This window comes from Desmodus rotundus, chromosome 2 (assembly GCF_022682495.2).
Source record: "Desmodus rotundus isolate HL8 chromosome 2, HLdesRot8A.1, whole genome shotgun sequence".
Classification (NCBI taxonomy): domain Eukaryota; kingdom Metazoa; phylum Chordata; class Mammalia; order Chiroptera; family Phyllostomidae; genus Desmodus; species Desmodus rotundus.
Window position 1 is genome coordinate 42,246,088 of NC_071388.1, and position 20,838 is coordinate 42,266,925.

The 20,838-nt window shown below is 41.7% G+C and overlaps 1 protein-coding gene across 3 annotated transcripts in view; it reads right to left on the reverse strand.

The window, feature by feature from the left end:
* Positions 1 to 20,838, reverse strand: part of MCF2L2 (MCF.2 cell line derived transforming sequence-like 2) — a 213,783-nt gene that overhangs the window by 41,049 nt on the left and 151,896 nt on the right. For all 3 annotated transcript variants that reach the window (XM_053918126.2, XM_053918124.2, XM_053918125.2), the window contains exons 16-21: positions 16,250 to 16,316; positions 15,119 to 15,234; positions 13,724 to 13,793; positions 5,560 to 5,652; positions 4,774 to 4,866; positions 1,096 to 1,167 (exon numbers count right to left, since the gene is read on the reverse strand). In XM_053918126.2, coding sequence (XP_053774101.1) covers positions 1,096 to 1,167; positions 4,774 to 4,866; positions 5,560 to 5,652; positions 13,724 to 13,793; positions 15,119 to 15,234; positions 16,250 to 16,316 — 511 coding nt within the window. The remainder of the gene's footprint in view (positions 1 to 1,095; positions 1,168 to 4,773; positions 4,867 to 5,559; positions 5,653 to 13,723; positions 13,794 to 15,118; positions 15,235 to 16,249; positions 16,317 to 20,838) is intronic.

Sequence of the window (20,838 nt, forward strand, 5' to 3'; positions counted from 1 at the left end):
CTGCTCCGTACAGTCCCTCCTCTTTCTTTTATCCTCTACTGCATGATGTCAGCAGAGGGCTGTGTATTTCCTTAATCCCTGCAGAGGCACTGCGGATTTCCGGATCAGAGATGTGAGTGACGGGGCTGATGGATGGAGCTGAGCACGCTGCCTCCACCCAACAGTTCGTCATGGGTTCTCACCTTCTCCCTCCTAATAAATATGCTCTAGTCCCGGTGAAAGTCAGCATATTCTCATGTGACTTTACAGTAGTATCAGTAGAGGATTAAAAGTTCTTACACTAGGCATCTTTCTCTTTACCTCAACACTTAAACTCAGCTTCTCTTTGGAGATTCAACTGCTCTCATTCTCTGTCCTCCTAGTTTTACATACGTTGGTAACGTAGGGTTCAGGGAAAGCCTTACAATCATTACTAAATGTCTCTAACTTAGGCAAGCTTCTCTTGCTTCAGATTATAAAATTATTACCTGTGCCTTGAGCTTCTAATTTCAAGGTGGTCCCCAACATGCATTCTGAGCAGAGATGGCCTACAAATGACTGCTATTCTTGAGACACATGCCCCAGGTTTTCTTGTTAAAACCAGAAGATTTAATAGGAAATTTAAAAGAAACCCCACTGTGAAGCCACAAATGTCTTCCTTACCTAGCTGGCCACCATTTCCTCTAAGAGAACCTTAGAATTTGCACACACACACACGTACATACATGCACATACTCTCGGAGGGAAACAGGACATAATGTATACAAACTACATAAACAAAGAAACAAATATAAATCGTTCATAATCCTGTCATGCAGAAAAGCCACAGTAGAGATTTTATCATATTTACTTACACATTCTTATTTGTATTCCTGTTCAAATACAAATTTTTATGTGAAAGGAAGAAAATATATTACCACTTATCCTCCTACAAATCCCCATTTTGAAATTGCCTTTAATTTTTTTTTTTCTGACTGCAAATTATGAAATACAAACGATTGTAAAACACTTAAACAATAGAGACATTCAGCACAGAAAACAAAATTGCCATGAATTCTCCCACCCGTGGACAAACGCCATTAACAGTTACACAAAACAATACTTAACATCCAGTACCTTAGTCGAACTTCCTCCTAGGTCAGCTGGGTCTACCTCCAGATCCTCGGGAGACTCCAAGTCCAGCAGACCCTGCAGTAACCCAAAAGCCTTACTGAACATCAGAAGGTTAAAATGCCAACTAAATCTGCTGTGCAAACAATCTCCAGACAAATGCTAAGCTAACCGAGAATGTACGCACATTTGTCTGCCTGCCACAAGCGAGAGGGAAAGAATCAGGGCTACGTTTGGCACAGTGTTCTTTCCTCAAGTGAGATATTACTGGGTCCATTCACTGTAGCCTGCTCTTTCTCACTCAGCAACATATCGTGAATATTTATTTTCTCATGACATTATATTTTTGAAAAACATGGCTTTTGGGAAAAACATGGTTTTAATTGTGGCAGTGTTGCATCCTATATGTAAATCATAAATAATTAATTATGATTAATTAATTTAAATTAATCATTAATTAATGACTCTCCTCTATTGTTAAATATTTAGGTTCCACAATTTTTCCTTAAGATAAATTCCCAGAAGGGGAGTTGTCAGTGTTAAGAGTTTTGATGCCTATTCCCCAGTTCCTTAGAGGAGGACTCTGTTCCCGCGAGCCACTTCGGAAGCCGTGTTTCGCCCGCTCCTAGCCTACACGGAGAACTGCCATTTAATCAAACAGTTCGGCCAATTGCATTAACAGAGCAATCCTACCTCACTGTGTTTTAGTCTGAATTTCGCAGATAACTAGTGAAGTAGAACTTTCAAAGAATGTTTACTACTGACATTTATTCTTTTGTAAACTGCCTATGCAGTTTGTTAATTTTTCATTATTAATTTCTTTTTTTAAAAATCAGCTTTACCGAGATACGCCTGACATATAAAATTGTTAGATAGTTAAAGTGTACATCGTGGTGATTTGATACACAGATACATTGTGAAAGGGTCCCCCCTCTAGTTCATTAACACATCCATCGCCTCACATATTTATCTTTTTTGGGGTTTTTGGTGAGAATGTTTAAGTCCACTGTCTTAGCAAACTTCGATTATACAGCACAGTGTTACCAGCTTCAATAATGTGCTTGACATCACATCCTCAGACCTTGGTCATCTTATAGCGGAAGCTTGTCACATTTACCGACCTCTCCCCATCGATTATTTCTTTAAGTAGTAGCCTATTTAATTTTTTTAAAAGAAGAAAAATGAATGTTTCTCTTATGATAGAGTTGGTTTCACATCATGTTGTATCACAGGGAATCAGCATGACCACCTATTCTAGAACACCCTTGTAATAAGCAAAACTTACAATAAACAAATAATATACCCTTTTATAAACCAAATCTTAATGACACAAAATCTGGGCAGGAAAAATTCTCTACATTAAATTTGAGAGTTTCCATCCATCACTTAGCTCGTTTGATAGAAATCATTAGCTCGATGAACTAATTGCGAGTTCCTGTTGTTCCTAAATGTCAATTTGTCATGGATTCTCTGCAATGGATTCAGATAATAATATATTAATATTGTTTAATTACCTTGCCTTGACCCTTTAGATATTATGTACTCAAAAAACTCTTGGTCATGACTATTAATTTTTATAATATCCCAGATAAGATAGTAAGCATTTCACAGCTATTTCTTTTTTGTTTTTTGTTTTATTACTAATTTCCATGAGCCCATTATTAAGCATGGGGACCACTGGGCATGTATATGCTAATATATCTTTCCCCATTTTTCATGTGTCTGTTTTAAATAGTACAATCTATTATTCCTTCCCCTTTCTTTTATACATCAAAAAGCTCTCCCACACCAGGATTCCAGGATCGTTTCTCAGCCATGAGGCAATGGTCCAACATCCATGCTCTCTCTCCAAGAAGCTGCAGACTGAGTCCGTTCCTCAGGGCAGAGAATCCCACCAAGTTCCTCCCTTCACTGCATGCAGTGGTTTCCACTTGTGTTTCTGGGCACCCAGCAAGCTTCTCTATGGGAAAAACTGGTCTGCCCTGAGTTGCCCCCCGTGGTTTTGCAAAGACCTCCAAGGAGTATTATACAGTGATTCTGTCTCTTGTATTCTCAATAAAACCAACAGAATATTCTAACATGTATTATCTCATTTAATGTTAAGAGTTTTTATGCATATTTCCAGAAAGAGCATACCAGGAAATTATTGGTAACCTTCTTCATTTTACAGGTGAGGAGCCTGAGGCGGAGAGCAGTTACTGGCCTGCCTTCGTGCACAGAACTGTCAGAGCCCAGACCCAGAACCAAGAGGTCTAATTCGCGCCTCTGTGTTTCTAATCACCATGCCCCACGGTCCTCTGGAAACGGAACCTAGCTATTGTGTCAACATCACGTCAAAGGGAAAACCGGAGCCTCCAGCCCCTGATGCAGCCAGGCATAGGGAGTGAGGACCCCCACTGAGGTCCTGCTCCCTGCTCACTGGTGGGACTTCATAACAGCAAGAATGGGACCATCAGAGGCATTTGAGGCCCTAGGTGAATGCCACATGCTCACAGGCATCACTCATAGGGGAAGTAGTGAGCCATCCTCCTTAGTCCCACACTGGAGTGACGTCTGCATGTATAAAACAGCAGCCACGTGGCCCAGGAGCTTCCTGCGGGTCAGCGCTGAGCAAGCTCTCTCCACGCATTTACTCACTGCTTCCCCCAGCGAGCAGGAGGTTCTGGTATCTTCATTTTACACGTGAGAAAACCTAGGCCTAGCAGGCCCAGTAATCCCACAGCTGGTAGCCGCAGAGGTGGTCCAGCCCAGCAGGGTCTGCTGAGGCAAAGCTGAAAGGGGGGCATTTTTCTGAAGGCAGATGGTTGGGCCATGAGCCTCACCTTCATGAGCCTCGGTTTCTTCATACTCCAGAGCCTTTCTGACACATCTGATTGTGAGGATTACATAAAAAATACACGTGGGAAGGTACCCAGTAAACAGCAGCAGCTTTTTTGTTTTGAGATAGTAACCACAAAACACAACTTGGAGAAGTGGCCCCAGCCTTCCCCTGGGCTTCCCGGGGAGGCAGCCCTGTCAGTGCCTTCCGCCCCGTTCGGGGTGTCTGGGAGTGCTCTCCTGCAGATGTGCTGGTGTCAGAGAGAGAAAGGACAGTCTAGGAGTTCTTCAGAACACAGTGCATTTTGTTATAATGCTCTTGAGAAAGATGCTAAATCTAAGGATGGAGGCAGATGTTGCAAAAGGAAAGAAAACTCCAGTTTTGCCTTCTCCTTTCCATTGCCTTAATGCAAATAAAATAGTGACTGGGGAAAATCATACCTCTTTCCTGAAGCTCCTTGCCTCATCTGTAAAATGGAGCAGATGATGTCTTACCTGGAGATATCTTACAAGAGAGTAGAGAGAGGCCTGGCCGCCTCCCCAGCCCCTCAGTTGCCAGCAGTGTGGCTGCAGCCCCTCTCGTTACTTGGCTCCCAAGCGCCTCTCTTCCCTTAAGCCAGACTCCTAAAAGATTCATGCCTTGGCTGCCTGGTGGGCTAGCCAGGCTTCCAGGTCCTTTCAACTCCATGATTCTCTCATCTTATGCCTCAGTGAGGAGGGTTGCTTTAAACTTGGAGGACAGAAAAAGCTCCAAGGATAGATATCTTCACCTTTGGAAGACAGTCGCAGCTCTGAGGGAAAGAGCACCCCACCCAGCGCATCCATGCGTTTGCTCAGCACGGAAAAGCACTGTCTTACTGACTTTACCTTCAGCAGCATCTGGTATTTTACGAGTCTCTGGCTCGGTCCTCTAAGATACTTAAAAAGAGGGAGATTGTGATCCAACTGGCGCTGGCATACCTTTAAAAAACAAGCAGAAACAACATAAAACAGAGCAAACAGCACACACAGGAAACAAAAGGGGCGGCATTTCAATACAAGAAATGAAACAGGCTGCTCACAGACAAGAGGGGCAGCTGTGTTGACCTGGTTTGCACTGTCGCTGAGCTGTTCAGTCCTTCAGGGACTGCGCGTGAAGTGAAGAAAGGGGGAAGGGGACAGCTTGGCTGGTACTCTTAGCGGCAACGAGGGAGACAGGGCCATCTATTTCTTTTAGCAGGTAAGTATTCTAGAACACAGCAGGCGTTTCAGATGCTTCGGAAAAGGAGGCAGCCTGTGTCTGAGTTTGGGTGTGGTGCGTCTGTTTAGGTAATTTTGAGCCTGGAGGGCACATGATGGCTCACTGATATCATTCCTGGGAGCACCGATGTCTAACCTTTTGGACTTAGTTCCATTTTTAAAACCTATCTTAGAAGAGGACTCTGGTTTTCTCACCAGGCTACAGCGGTTCCCTACAGGCCTGTCCCACAGAGACCCAGGGGCAGCACTGAGACTTCCAATGTGCAATTTCAAAATAGGAGAGACTTTTAATAAACATAAATCCCAATGCCACATTCTTCTACTTAGCTCATACTCTTGATATCTTTAAAAATTTGACACACACAAATATTGTGCAGAGAAAACAATTTGCGGGAGATGTAATCTCAACATTACCCCAAAGTAGGCGCAGTCTTGACATTCTTGCCAGATTGCCCTAGCTCGGGGCAAATTCTTGTGGTATTTAAAATATATCTGAAGATCTTCTTTCTGAATGGGAAAAAATTAGAACAAATTAATCAGGTGTTTTTCAGTAAGTGGACAAAATAGTAGTTTATTCATTCATTCAACAAGCCCAAGGTCTTTTTAAATTTTATTTTATTTTATTTTTTCCACCACCATTTATTTACCGCCCCCATACCCTCTTCCACCTCCACCCACCCCTCCCTGCCCCCGCAACCATAGTCACCACACTGCTGTGTCTGTGACTTCTTTCTCATTGTTTGTTCAACTCAATCCCTCTACCCTCCCAGAGTATCCCCCTCACCAGAGCTGCCAACCTACTCTCTATCTATGAGTCTGTCTCTATTTTGCTTTTTAGTTCAGTTTGTTCACTAGATTCTGTTTGTGAGAGAAATCATATGGTCCTTGTCTTTCTCTGACTGGTTTATTTCACATAACATAATGTTCTTCAGGTCCATCCATGTTGTCACAAAGGGTAAAATTTTCTTTTTTTACAGCCGAGTAGTATTCCATTGTGTAAATGTCCCGTAGTTGTTTCATCCACTCGTCTGCTAATGGACACTTGGGCTGCTTCCATATGTTGGCTACTGTAGATAACGCTGCAATAACATAGAGGTGCATATATTCTTTCGAATTAGTGTTTCAGGTTTCTTCAGATAAATTTCCCAAAGTGGAATCACTAGGTCATAAGGCAATTCCATTTTTAATTTTTTGAGGTAACTCCATACTGCTTTCCACAGTGGCTGCAGTAAACTGCATTCCCACCAATAATACAGGAGGATCCCCCTTTCTCCACATCCTCACCAACACCTGTTTGCTGTTTATTGATGATGGCCATTCTGACAGGTATGACGTGGTATCTCATTGTGGTTTTAACTTGCATTTCTCTGATGATTAGTGACGTTGGGCATCTTTTCACATGTCTATTGACCACCTGTATGTCTTCTTTGGAGAAGTGTCTATTCAGGTCCTTTGCCCATTTTTAATTGGATTGTTTGCTTTTGGGGGGTGGTTGTGTTCTTCTTTTCATTTGTTTCAATGTATTTTTTGATTTCCTCCTTGATCTCACTGTTAACCCATTCTTTATTCAGTAGCGTGTTATTTTGCCTCCCTGTCTTTGTGTGTTTTACAGTTGTCTTCTGATTGACTTCTAGTTTTATAGCACTGTGGTCAGAAAAGGTCCTTAGTATGATTTCAATCTTAAATTTACTGAGTCTTGTTTTGTGTCCTAACATGTGGTCTATCCTAGAAAACATTCCATGTGCCCCTGAAAAGAATGAATATTGGGCTGCTTTGGCATGAAATGCTCTAAATATCAATTAAATCCATTTCTTCTAGTGTATCATTTAAAACCGCCATCTCCTTGTTGATTTTCTGTCAATGGAAGATCTTTCCATTGATGTCAATGGAGTGTTAAAATACTAGGACTCTAATACTGTCAAACCCTCCCTTTATATCCATCAAGATTTGCTTTACATATTTAGGTGCTCCTATGTTGGATGCATAAATGTTTGCAAGGATTATATCCTCTTATTGAATTACTCCCTTTATCATTATGTCGTGTCTTTCTTTGCCTCTTACTATTCCCTTGGTTTTAAAGTCTATTTTGTCAATTATAACTTTTGCCACCCCAGCTTTTTCTTCCTTTCCATTTGCATGAAATATCTTTTTCCATTTCTTTACTTTTAGTCTGTGTGTTCTGAAGTGGGTCTCTTGGGGGCAGCATATACATGAGTTTTGTTTTCTTATCCATTCAGCTACCTTATGTCTTTTGATTGAAGCATTTAAGCCATTTACACTTAAAGTGATTATTGATACGTACATATTTATTGCCATTTTATTTTTTTTAACTATGTTCCTCTGTTTATTTCCCCTTGTCCTCCTCATCCTCCTCCTTCTTCAAGCAAGCCCTTTAACATTTCTTGTAATACTGGTTTGGTGGTAACAAACTCCTTCAGCTTTTTCTTGTCTGGGAAGCTCTTTACTTCTCTTTCAATTTTAAATGCTAACCTTGTTTGGTAAAGTAGCCTTAGTTGTATGTCCTTTCTTTTCATATTTTAAGTATTTCATGCCAATCTCTTCTGGCCCAAAATGTTTCTGTTGAGAAATCAGCTGACAGTCTTATGGGAGCTTCCTTTTAGGTAACTGACTGCCTTTCTCTGTGGCTTTTACGATTCTCTCTTTGTCTTTAATCTTTCCCATTTTTAATTATGATGTGTCCTGGAATGGGCCTCTTGGGTCTATCTTGTTCAGGACTCTCTGTGCTTCCCAGACATGCATGTCTTTTTCCTTCACCACGTTATGGAATTTTTCAATCATCATTTCTTCAACTATGTTCTCAATCCCTTGCTTTTTCTTTTCTTTCTGGTACCCCTATGATGCCAAGGTTGTTATGCTTCACATTGTCCCAAAGATGCCTTAAACTATTCTCACTTTTTTAAAGTCCATTTTTCTTTCTGCTGCTCTGATTGGGTGTTTTTTTCCACCTTGTCTCCCAAATCACTGATTTAACCCTCTGCTTCATCCAACACAATGTTTGTTCCTTTCAGTGTATTCTTTATTTCAGATATTGCATTCTGACTGGGTCTTTTTAATGATTTCTATGCCCTTTGTCATGCTGTTGAGTCTCTTTATAATCATTACTTTGAACTCTATTATCTGATAAATTGCTTGCCTCCATTTCATGTAGCTCTTCTTCTGGAAAATGTTCTTTCACTTGGGGCTTGCTTCTTTGCTCCCTATTTTGTTTGTCTCTTTGTGTTTGTCCCTAGGTATTAGGTAGATCTGCTATGACTCCCAGTCTTAGTAGGATGGCCTTAGGTAATAAATGTCATGTGAAACCCAGTGGCACAGTCTCCCTGATCACCTGTGCTGGGTGCTCCAGGAATGTCACTTGTGTGGGTTATGTGAGCCCTCCTGTTGTAATTGAGTCTTGATTGCTATTGTCCCTTTCATTTCTGAAATCACCTCTCAGGCTGGCTGGCTGTGAGGCTAAACCCCCAACATAGTGTGCAGGTGCTGACCACACAAAGAGGTATTCAACTTGGCAGGGTTTAGTGCCTGTCAAGATCTGCCTGCGGATGTGCTACTTGTGAACCCTACCGGATTCTGCTGTGTTGTTTTGTGAAGATGTACACTGAATGTATTGGTTCTGGGCCTCTTCAGATGGACTCTGGCTCAGACCTTCATCAAAGGCTACCTGTGACTGGTCCTGGGCAACCTGTTTTGAGCTATCAGAGATCCACAGCTTGTGGCTCCCTCTGTTGGGTCTGGGTGCTTGTGAAAATGACCAGGCTATGCACTAAGGCCTGCTTTTACCAGCACTGAGCCAGGAGGCAGGTCAGCAGAAGCCTTTAAGCTGCCAGAGATCCACCTCCATCTGCAGGCTGCACATTAGGCTTAGCATTGAAAGAGCCTCTGGCTGTACTCTTCAGCATATCATAAGCTCCACAGGGTGGGGCAAAAGAAACTCCAGTGGGCGGGGCTATTGCTTCCCCCCAGGCTGATGTCACATGGAAGGCAGTGCTCTGCGGGAGAAAGACAGCTTCTGCAGTATGGGGAATAACTGAGCACAGGGATCCTGGCAGCTGGCCCTTCAGCTCTTTCCCCAGAGCCACCAACTCCAGACTCTCCTCATAGGTCTCTAGTTCACTCTGCCCTCCCTCCACCAGGGCCCAGGGAGAGTGGCTGCAAATAAAATTTTGTATGTTGGCCCTTTAAGAGGGCGGCTGTGTCTCTAGCTGTCTCTTTCTGGTGGACAGAAACCCCACTGCTTTTCACAGGCAATGTTACATGGTTGCCTTTCCTGGTTCTGGTGCTCTAGGCTGGGGAGCCCAGCTTGGGGTTTAGACCTCACACTTCTCATGGAGAACCCCCATAGCTGAGACATCCCTCTGGAACTTTCTCAGCTGCTGCCCATGGGAGTCAGTCTCCTTGTGCCACCTCACTTTCTGTCAGTCTTAAAGTGACTTCTTCTGTAAGTGCTTGTTTTTAAGGCTTTTCTCCAGCTAATCGTCAGTTGGTTATTCAGGATTATTTTTCTATGATTTAGTTGTAATTCCAGTTTGATCCTAGGAGGAGATTAGTGTAACTTCCACCTAATCTGCTGCCATCTTGGATCCCAAGCCTGAATTTTTCAATGGGTGTGAAACTGGGGATGCACAATCAATGACCTAATGTTGGAGTGAGCGTGTATGGGGCAGTGAAATGGGGTTGTAAACAACCATAAGCACTACATACAGGTCTGAACAAAGTGCTTTGGGAGCAATTACAATACTTTGGTAAATAAATAAGTAAACTCATGAACAGGAGTAGGTTTTGATCTTATTGTTCCTCCTCTGTTCTTCATCCAGGATGCCAACATTTCCTTGAAATAGTTATTTTTCTTCCCAAATAGTTGTATACTGAGTGATAAAACTAACCCCCTCTCTTTATTACTGTCATCGTTATGCCAATTCTAGGGGGGAAAAAACTAAGAAACAACAGAGAGAAACACCACAGAAGGAAAATGTGGCAGTTTGGACAAAACAACACAGATACAAATCAAGTGGGCAAGCCCCAAAGTGGCAAGCTTTGCCTGAGACATCACTTTCAATCTGCAGCACCAGATTCCGAGAAGAAAAAGGTACATGGCTATCTCAGAGCTAGAGCTCAACAGCAATTCCAAGTGCGTGTGCCACCTTGAGACCATGAGAAGCAACACGCATCTGCCGATACCCCACCCTGAGCCAGTGAAGTCAGCTGCAGCTTCATCCGCTCCATCAGAAAAACCTGGCCCATGGGCGCTGTGTTTGCCACAGAGCCCATGCTGCTCTGGCAGAGAAGCCTGTGTATCGTGTCCTTTCAGATTTCTGTGCTCCTTTCTTCCCACTAAAAGCCAATTCTCGATGTCCTTCATGTGAACATGAGTTATTTTCTCCTTACAACTTCAACTGTATTCTACTTCTAGACACTGCTGTAGTGAATGAGTCCCTCTTCAGTATCTCTTCTCCTGTCCTGACGGAATGTAAATGGTCATGTCACTATAAGAACTACAGCGACTCTGTCTTTTGCTACTCTCTCCAGAAAAAATTGTGCATGCACACACACACACACACACACACACACTTAGAAAGAGAGGTGGCCCTTGGGAAATGTGGCGCATACTAGTTAAGGAACTAGAGTAATCATTCAAAACTTAACAATAATACATTCACTATGCATTATTTATAAACTCTCTACTGAGTAATTGTGATATGCTGGCACTATTCTGAGTACGTTTATTCAACTCAATGGCTCCCTTAGCATAGTAGTCTAGACATGGGAGACATTTCTGCCATCCTGAAGGCCAGGCTTATAAAACATGACAAATTGATTAAGTCATCTCTTCCACAAATAGTCTGTCAGAGCACAAAGACATTGGCCTTTTGCTCCTAAAATAATTCAAGGATTCAATGCTTTCAGCATTTACCACCAGAAGATTCTCTGCAGCTGAAGGAGACTTTGGAGATCCAGCTTCCTACCCAGTGAAACATCCTTAACAGCCGTCATCTTTCCCAAACTCTCCCAGTAGCAGAGATGGACCTGGTTCTCTTGGTGGATGCTGAGCAGGCACCTGCGTCCCTGAAACCTTCACTGTTTGGTTACGTGTCCACCCTTTGAGCAACCCAGAACATTAGAGGCCTTCAAGTACCGAAACACAACTGTTGACCTCCATTTGCTCTTCAGCCCAAAAGTCCTTAGAGAAGGGATGTGCACTATCCAGCAGCATATGAGAGTGCTCATTTCCCCTCGCCTCCTTATAGATCAGGAGGCTAAAAAATTGCTACCAAAACCTCATTCACACAGGGAGACGCGATTGCTTATGAATTAAGACCGTGGGCTCTGGTGGTGGATGGTCCAGAATCAGTTCTTGGCTTTGTCAATTACAAACTATATGGCCAGAGGCAGTTATTTCACCTTCCTACACCTCAGTTTTCTCGTTTGTTAAGTGGGCTCAGAACAGCAGCCATCTCCTGGGGCTGTTGTGAGATTAAATGAGATGATGCATAGGCACCCTCAACAAATGCATGATCCAGGCAGAGGACCCAACAAGCAGTAGCTACTGTCACAGCACTTTTTACTTTGTAGAACCCTTCCGCATGCACTATTTTATTTGATTCCCACAACAACTCTACCTATTGGTACTATTAAACCTGTTGTATGGGGGAGGAAAGTGAGACTCCAGGGGCTGACTCTTGAGGTCACATGAATAGCAGCTTGATTTAGATGAGAAGCTCTATTTCCTGAGTCCCAGCCCAGCACCCTTTTCATGGAGCAAACGAAACCCAAAGTGAACCACTGACAAAATATGATTCTGAGTAGAGCGTGGTCTCTGCGGCAGAATGTCCCTGGGTGCTCTAGGTGATAGAGCCTGATGAAAACATTTGGCCAGAGCAGTATTTCAAAATTCACATCTATGATTAGTGGAATTCTGCAAATATTACTGAGAAAAGCTAACCTGCTGTAGAAAGGAAAAGGTGATAGGCCAGTCTTATTGGCTAACAAATACAAGTCTTTGCACAGCAGCAGCCAATTCCCTCAAGGATTCTCAAAGATTAGATAACTGTGGTATTAAGATAAGAATTTATTACCTGTATGTTTTCTCCAACACCATGAATCATATAGGATTACATGCAGAATCTGTGGTCTGGATTAAAGATTTCTAAGGTGTCTCCCAACACGGGGAACTGTTAAAAGCTTTGCATAACTGTAGGAGAGCAATTCTTGTAAGAAAAGATGTTTAGTTAGCAAGTCCCTGACCATTTCCTCATATTTGGACAGTTTTAGTTGTCGTATCTATTTTTCCCCCACAGGAATTTGGTCCTTTTCTCATTCAAAAATTTAAATGTCTTTGCGATAACAACATAAGCATTAACAAAATATTTCTAAATTCTAGAACTAGATTTCACATTGGTGGTTTGATGAATGCAAAATTTCAAAGTAATGTAAAACATTAATGATACTGTAAAAATAATTCAAGAAGGATGTTGATCAGACTGAACACAAGATAGTTATTAGTGTACTATCTTGAATTCGAGCTCTTGGTAAAAAACAACCCTACGTTGGGCTGCGTTTGGAAGGCCGACCCAGGCCATGGAAGGGAACTTCTAAGCTCTTGAGGGTTGAAAGCTCTGTTTTTCCACTGTGTCAAATACCTCAAAGCCTGGGCATTTTTATTTGCTTGCTTTCAGTTTATCACAAGTACTGCTCTTAAATTTATCAGCCATAATTTGGATTTAAATATTTTAAAAATTTGTTTAAAAATTTGGAAGTTTGGATCTGTTGTCTCAGGCTCACAAAAACAAAAACAAGGAAGAGAATGAAAAGGAGGGCTAGCTCAGAAACAGAAGAAATGGGAACAGTTTGTCACATAGAGGACACCAAGATCACCTGCGCGGTCCTCCTATGGGGAGGAGAGCCCTGGCTCGAATGGCGAGTACAGCATCCCCCCTCCCCCCGCCAGCTCCCAGAGAGCACCACTGGCCCAAACAGCCTGTTTATTGCCCAAAGCAGGGGTGGAGGAGCCGTGAGAGGGAAGAGAGCTGAGTGGTGAAGGGAAGGTAGTCAGAGGTATATTAGGTAGTCAGAGGTAGGATAGGAAATTCACAAATTGGGTGCTAAACATCAGAGAGGCTGTAGATTTAACACTTTCCAATTACCCTCTATGCTGTAAAAAACAACATGGAAGTAAATACATTTTCAGTTTAACATCAGTACTCCTCCTGAGAGTATTAATGCAATGAGTGAGGAATGTAAGTGTGACTCTGTTTCTAAAAGAGTCAGGTTAGTCATTCGGAGTCATTCAGGATCACCGCTTTGGGTTGCCTGGGGGGGTGGGGAGGAGGGCCGTCTCTCACTTTTCTGGGCTTTGCAGGAAGCCAGGCTTGTAAGCACAAGCTCAAACTGGATGCATCTCACACTTTGCATGAAGTACTGCAAAGGACTCCTGCTTTGCATTCAAAAGGCAGATATATTTTTCAGACCATTGGCATTTTCATTAGTCCTTGTCACTTACACAGGGAATTAAGGGACGACTGAACCACACGGTTATTTTGATTTATTGTGAACACAGACTTACTCTCTTGAGGAAGCAACGTGCCAGAAGTTTGGGATTTTCAGTGCACTTTTCCAAATCTTTCAGAAAAGTCCTAGGGCAAGAATGGTATAATAATGATTGTTAATCATTTTTACATGTGGAAAATATTTAAAAAAATAAAATCAGCCCTGACTGGTGTGGCTCAGTTGGTTGGGTGTCATCCTACAAAGTGAAAGGTTGCCAGCTCGATTCCCAGTCAGGGCACATGCCTGGGTTGTGGGTTCCATCCCTGGTCGGGGTGCGTATGAGAAGCAACCGGTTAATGTTTCTGCCTTCCTCTCTCTCTAAAGATAAATAAATACAATCTTAACAAAAGAAGGTAAAATCAAATAAGGTGCTAAGAGGTGCCTAGAACAACGTTGTTTTTCAGGCTTTGTTGCTCTCGACTCATCTTCGACATGCTGATTTGGAAGAAAAGTATTCTGGGACATTACTAGGATTCCCAAAAACCATCTACAGCTGTTCTGATCATTCTGGGCACTAGCCTTTGACAACTAGATGCACCGAGGTTTCCTGCTACCTGATAATGATGTTAATAAGAACTGCTGTTGCTGCTGCTACTGCTACTACTACCCCTGAGAGCTTACAATAAGCCAGGCCTAAGCTAAGTCATTCACAAACAATACCTCATTTAGTCCACCAAACCTTGCGAGATAAGGTTTCATTAACCTGAGGTTCAAAGAGGCTGCAAAATTTCTCCAGGGAAAGTTGCAGAAATAAGATTTCCATTTCAGTTTTGACAACAGACCAGGAGACATGAGATGTGGTTAGGAATCAACCTAGGTTCTTCTCCCTTCTGTCAATTAGGTGTGTGCTTTGGGCGTCATTCTAGTGAGTAAGGTGACAGAACAAGCTGAGGTTTCCTCATCTGTGAAATGAGAGGGTTGGAAGATGATTTCCAAAGTCCCTTCCTCCCCTATTTCTTTAGAACTCAACATCCAAGCCGCCCTGGGCTAAAAGGACAACTTGTTTGACTAGTTAGCATTTTTTACGCCCTAGCTCCCAGCACTACCCTATGACAATAGGTATGTGAAGGAGTGTCTTGGTCATTGTTGAATCTCCTGCGCTGAACACAGTGCCCGACATTGAATGGGCTCAATAAATGCTGGTGCATAAATAGATGAACAAGCAAAAGAACACACAAATGAACACCACATTGGTGCCCGACACCTTGCCCATGTCCCATGAACGTCTTTCCCGTCTTCCCCAGGCCTCTGTGGCACTTCTCCCTCCTTCGTGTCCCATCCCATCTCCTGACTCTGCATTAGTTGCTCAAGGATAAAAATATCTAAGCACTCTCATCACCAAATTCCATCAGTCTGATTTCCGACCTTCTCTTACTTTCCATTTTTCCTGATAATGTGAAATATTACATACCCGTTGTGAAACTCGTAAAGTTCTCTAATATTCCCAAAGAGAAAATCCTTGTTATTCTGAAGAACGTCTGGAATCAGATGCTTCAGCCAAATAAAATCCATTGGAGAGATATAACCCTGCAGAGACGGAAACGGCCTTTACAGGTAGGAACACGTAAGAGATGATCTGAATTAGCGTTCCAGGGAATAAAACTTTAATAAAATAATCAGAGAATATGGTACACCTATTTCCTGAAAGCCATTTCACCAAATTCTTTTGATATTATTTTCCTCATCTGTCCAACTTCAGAAGAAGATGGTTTATTGGTAATGGTAATAAATGGCATTTTTATAGGAAGAACAAACATATTTTTAAATGATTATGTTATACAAGCCAAGTGTGAAAGGAAAAAGCTTGCCCATCATTTCATGACCTATTGCAATTACTAGTGTTCTATTTCCTTCATGACTTCTAGAGAGCTTATGTTACATGGTTATAATCACAGTACATAAATAGTTTGTATTCTGTTTCGCTGTATACATTTTAGAGTCTGCTTGTAAATTTCTACATGTATTGTTTTTAATTTACTCTTTAAGCATTTTTCAATATATCTACAAATTATTCAAAATAACTATTTTTTAACAGTTGAATATTTCATTTAGTATGTATATCAGACTTTATTAACCATCACCTTTTGAATAGGATATTTAGTTTTCTGATCTTTTGTGGTAAAAAATTCTATTGTAATTTTGTACATATAATTCATTTCTCAAAATTATGCCCTTAGGAAAATACACATTTTCACTCTTAAGCAAAAAGTACTACTTAAAATAATGCGAAACAATTCTCCCTCATTAAATGACCAAAAACATTTCACGTGTCACACCCATTGCTAGCAAGCATACAGTGCCCCTAGTGAGCATTACTGGGATCAGTACAAACTGGTGCAACCCTTTGAAGTTGTTGAGTTGTGTGGATCAATAGTCATAAGAATGTTCTTATTCCTACTGGAAAGCCACTGGTGGTATTTTCAGACCCGAAACCTGGGGTGGCGGGGAATCTAGAGACATATGGTAACTATTTTGATTCTCTTTGTGCAACAAAATTTCTTCAGTTTGAATACATGCTTAACCGCCCCATCCATCTACTTACGTCAATTATGCTCTTCATCTCTTTTATATAAGCCTCTTCAGTCTCAAGCAAGTCACGTATAATGTGCCTGAAATCACAGTGGCAGGTGGGAAGATGCAACAGAGAGAGACAGAGGGAGGGTAGAGCAATTTTTTAGAATTCTTTTAGGATAATGCTCATCGACAGTTCCTCATAGTGATTTGCTTACTTAGGTGGTGGTCGATTCATTCTGTTCCATTGAACACCCAAGGCCAACACCCTGTGGCTCCCAAAACCACACTCTGAGCACGCTGATGTTAGAAAAAATGGCAAGGACTCAAAATGTGCAGCCAGTGAATGACCCGTCCTCTGGTGGGCCACAGTGTGTGGGTTAAGAGGGCAGCAGCAGGTGGAGCTGGAAATACCTGGTGTGGATCCTCGGTCAGGAAGGTCTGCCTGACCCCTGCGTTGTGCGTGTGGTTCCCTAGATTTTCTTTCTAGCTTTTTCTGCTGCCTAATTGCCCACATGGATCTTTGACCCACGTGGATGGGTGTCCTTTGTTGTGCACGGAGTTAGATGGATGCCAGTCATGCCTCCTTCTTCTGGAATTTAATGTTTCAGTGCGATTGAGTTGCTCAGCCAAATGGCTTGAGCTCTGTCCACTTCCCTGGAGGAAAGCAGGTGCGGAGTGAGGTGGGCACAATTCTAAGAGGGCCTGTGATATTCCTGGCCCCTGTTGTGCACGTACCTCCGTCCAGTGAATCAGTCAAACACTAATTTGGGTGCTGCTGTGAAGGGATTTTGCCATTCTGATTTGTCCAAACCACTTGACCTTAAGAGAGGTAGATTACCCAGTTGGGCCTGTCCCAATATATGAACTCTCTAGATCTGGGTCTAGAAGTCAGAGAGACTGGAAGCATGAGAAGAATTTAACACAAGGGAGATTCTCCTTTGCTGGCTTTGGAGGGGGACATGTGGTAAGGAGCACAGGCAGCCTCTGAGAGCTGAAAGTGGCATCCAGCTGATTGACAGCCAGCAAGGAAATAGCGACATTAGTCCTACGGTTGCAAGGAACTGAATTCTGCCACAGCCGCGTGGACTTAGGATACCAAGTGCAGCCAGCCAATACTATGACTTTAGTCTATAGGACCTGAGCAAAAAGCCAGTCATGTCATCTCCAGACTCCTGTCCCAGGGAAAGGGAGCTGAGCTGTTAAGTTTCCGATAATTTTGTTTTGTTTTGTTTTTTGATTTTTAAAAATATTTCTTAAAAAATTTTACTTATTTATTTTTTAGACAGAGGGGAAGGGAGGGAGAAAGACAGGGAGAGAAGTGTTAATGTGTGGTTGCCTCTCACACACCTTCTACTGGGGACCTGGCCCACAACCCAGGCCTGTGCCCTGACTGGGAATTGAACTGGTGACCCTTTGGTTCACAGGCTGGCACTCAATCCACTGAGCCACACCAGCCAGGGGCCAATCCTTTTTTATGCAGCAATAGAAAAATAAAAGAGTGAGGCTAGATTCCCACATCTATCTCTAGACAGACTGTTTTCTTTTTCTTCTCAGGTTGTGTGGCCACACTTTCTTTTTTAGGCTTTCATTTAGGCCTTCAAGTGAGTCGGTGTTTGTGCAATGTTCATGTGTAGAACACATACATGTATGGTTTCCTGTGAGCCATTGCTTTGTTATCTATTAAATGGTAGCCTATCCTAGTGAATGGCTTTTTCCCTTTCATAAAATGGACCTGGCAAGAGACAAAGAACACAGTATGGAAAATTCATACAAAGTACAAATAGCTATTAGTCTTATGTAAAAAAAAAAAAGGCTTAATACACACTCATCCAACAAAAACATAGTAAAAATAAGTAACAATTTTCAACTAGTAAAATAGTAGAAATTTCAGGTCTCAAAGGGAGACCGACAGATGAGGATGTGGAAACACTCTCAGACAATATTGGTGAAAGTGTAAATTCGTGCAAGATAACTTAAAAATAGCTCACCAAATTTAAAACAGAAGCTCCTTGACTTGGTCATTCCACTTCTAAGAATGTGCATTGTTTGCTCTTAGGACAAAAGCACTGCAGCAACACCCAGGTACAAACTGGAAGTTACTTAAATTCTCCTCAGTTAATTATGGTACATACACGTGATGAAACACCAGGCGGCTTTTAAAAGAATGAAGTCGTTGAGTCATGCTGATATGACATAGTCACTTTAAGTGACTTAAAAGAAACCGAGATGCAGAAAAGTGAGCATAGCATGATCATTTGCATAAAAATGAGTGTGTGTATGTAAAACTACATGCTTAGAAAATTCATACAAAGAAATTTAAGACATTAACAGTGACTGCTTTCAGAGAGTGGTACTGAAAGCTAGAAACCAGGGAAGGAGAATTTCTATATTCCACTCTATACCTTTTTACAATATTTGATTAAAAACACTTTAAACATTTGCCACTTTTATAACTTACGATATGGCTTACATGGCACTTTAAAATGAATGCTTTGGAGCTAATGGTATGTAAACCCCATTTGAAAGATGTAAATAAATCCTACATTTTATATATTTTATAGCTCTTTTTAAAAATGACCATCTTTGTATCTATTTATACAAGCTTGTTATAAACCAAGACTGATGAAGGTTTGCCACTGACAGAGGATACAATTTCAAGAGGGGTAAAGACTACAGAAAAGTTACCTTAAGATCATACTTAGCAGAGTCACTGAGTAAGAGGTTTCTTTGCTTTTTATAAATCATCCTGAAATAATGGTCAGAGGGAAACACAGGCCTTGATAACCATCTATTTCTACTTCAGGTAGGACCACAGCAACAGCTAAGCATTCACAGACAACCAGGGTGCAGCCAGCCTCGCAGGCCCTCCTGAAGCACTGGGCTTTAGTGACTAGGCAAGTCTGTTTAAGGATGAACTGATGATTAAGTGAAGTCCAAAGGCAGAAATCACTAGGTGGTAAGCAGAAATCCATTTTATTGCCCAACAGTTACATAAGAACTTAGAGACTCTTAGGAGTTTTAAAGAATCTGACACAAGAAAATATTCACAACCAGGAGGAAAAAAAAAATCCCGTCAGGTTATATCTCCATTTATAGTTTGGAAAATGGCCTATGGATCTCGTCCAGCTGCTTCGTTTTAGTTGTTTGGGCGCCACGGATAAAACTCCGATGATAGGAAGTCCCCTGAGCGTTGGTCGCCTCCATTTCAGTTCAGGGAAATAAAAATCCTCCTGTCACTATTGAGCCATTCTTTTTCCTTTCTTCTCCTTTGCTTTCCTTTCAAACAACTGGTAAATGGGAAAAATTTTATAATTCTCCCTGAGGATCGTCTGCTTTATTATTTAAAGCACATATCTTTGTTCATAGAAAAAGACGCTCAAGGATTTAACACCTAAATTCACCAAGTACACATAATGTAGATGGAGAACAGAAAACGCTGGGTGTTCTCAAGCAATTTAAAAACCTTTAAACGGTGGAGCAGTTTATGCCCTGAGGGGTATCTACCCAGCGGAGGAGCGCTGTAATTAGGGTACCAGATGGAATGGCAAGCCAGAGCAGCGTGCTCTAATGCACTCCACACGCCTGCATGTTGGGCACTTCGTTTTTTACCTTTAAAAAGGGACCTCCCCCCCCCACTTCCCACCCCAGGTCATTAAGGAGGATATGGAGGCATGATGTGTTCTAAGGGACTGTTTCTTTCTCTGAAGCCATATCTTAAAGTAGTGAGTTGGCCAAAAAGTTCATTTCATTTTTTCCTTAAGAGGGCTCTAGTAGTGCTTAGTTGTCTTTAACTTCATTTGAAACAATTTTGTGAGATTGTATTATGACAGCTATTGTATCAGCATGCATTTCAAAAAAACTTATCAAAATTGGTGAATTCTTGTGTAGCCATTTTAATATTGAAGATGGAAGAAAATATTTGAAGATGGATTGAAACATTTTCAGCATATTATGCTTTATTATTTCGAGAAAGGTGAAAATGCAACTGAAAAAAAAAAGACGTGTGCAGTGTATGGAGAAGGTGCTGTGACTGGTCGAGTGTGTCAAAAGTGGTTTGTGAAGTTTGGTGCTGGAGATTTCTCACTGGACAATGCTCTGTGGTCGGGTAGCCCAGTTGAAGTTGATAATGATCAAATCAAGACATTGAGAATAATCAGCATTATCCCAGGAAGGAGATAGCCAACATACTCAAAATATCCAAATCAATCAAGTTAGTGGTGAAAATAAAAAATTATCTTTTATTTAACGGAAAAAAACCACACAGACTTTTTGGCCAGCCCAATAGCATAAAAACAGAGCACTGGATATATGGCTCCATTCCATATGACACCTCATGTTTGTCTCAGATGATGCCACAACCAAGGGGGCAAGAATGGAACCTTTTAAAGTAATGAATGCAATCTTATTTGGTAAGCAAGTTCATTAAGGTACGTACTCGTCAGGATTTCCTGATAAGTTTCTCTTTGTCCAAGTGTCCTAATCTGTTCTCCCTTTGAAATTTAGCCCCTTATCTCCCCTCCTCAACTTCCCAGCTCTCCAATAGAAGAATGGTTCCCCTCCTTTTGGGAACCAGTTTGTCAGAAGTATATTTTTGCTCATTAATTGTCAACACACCTT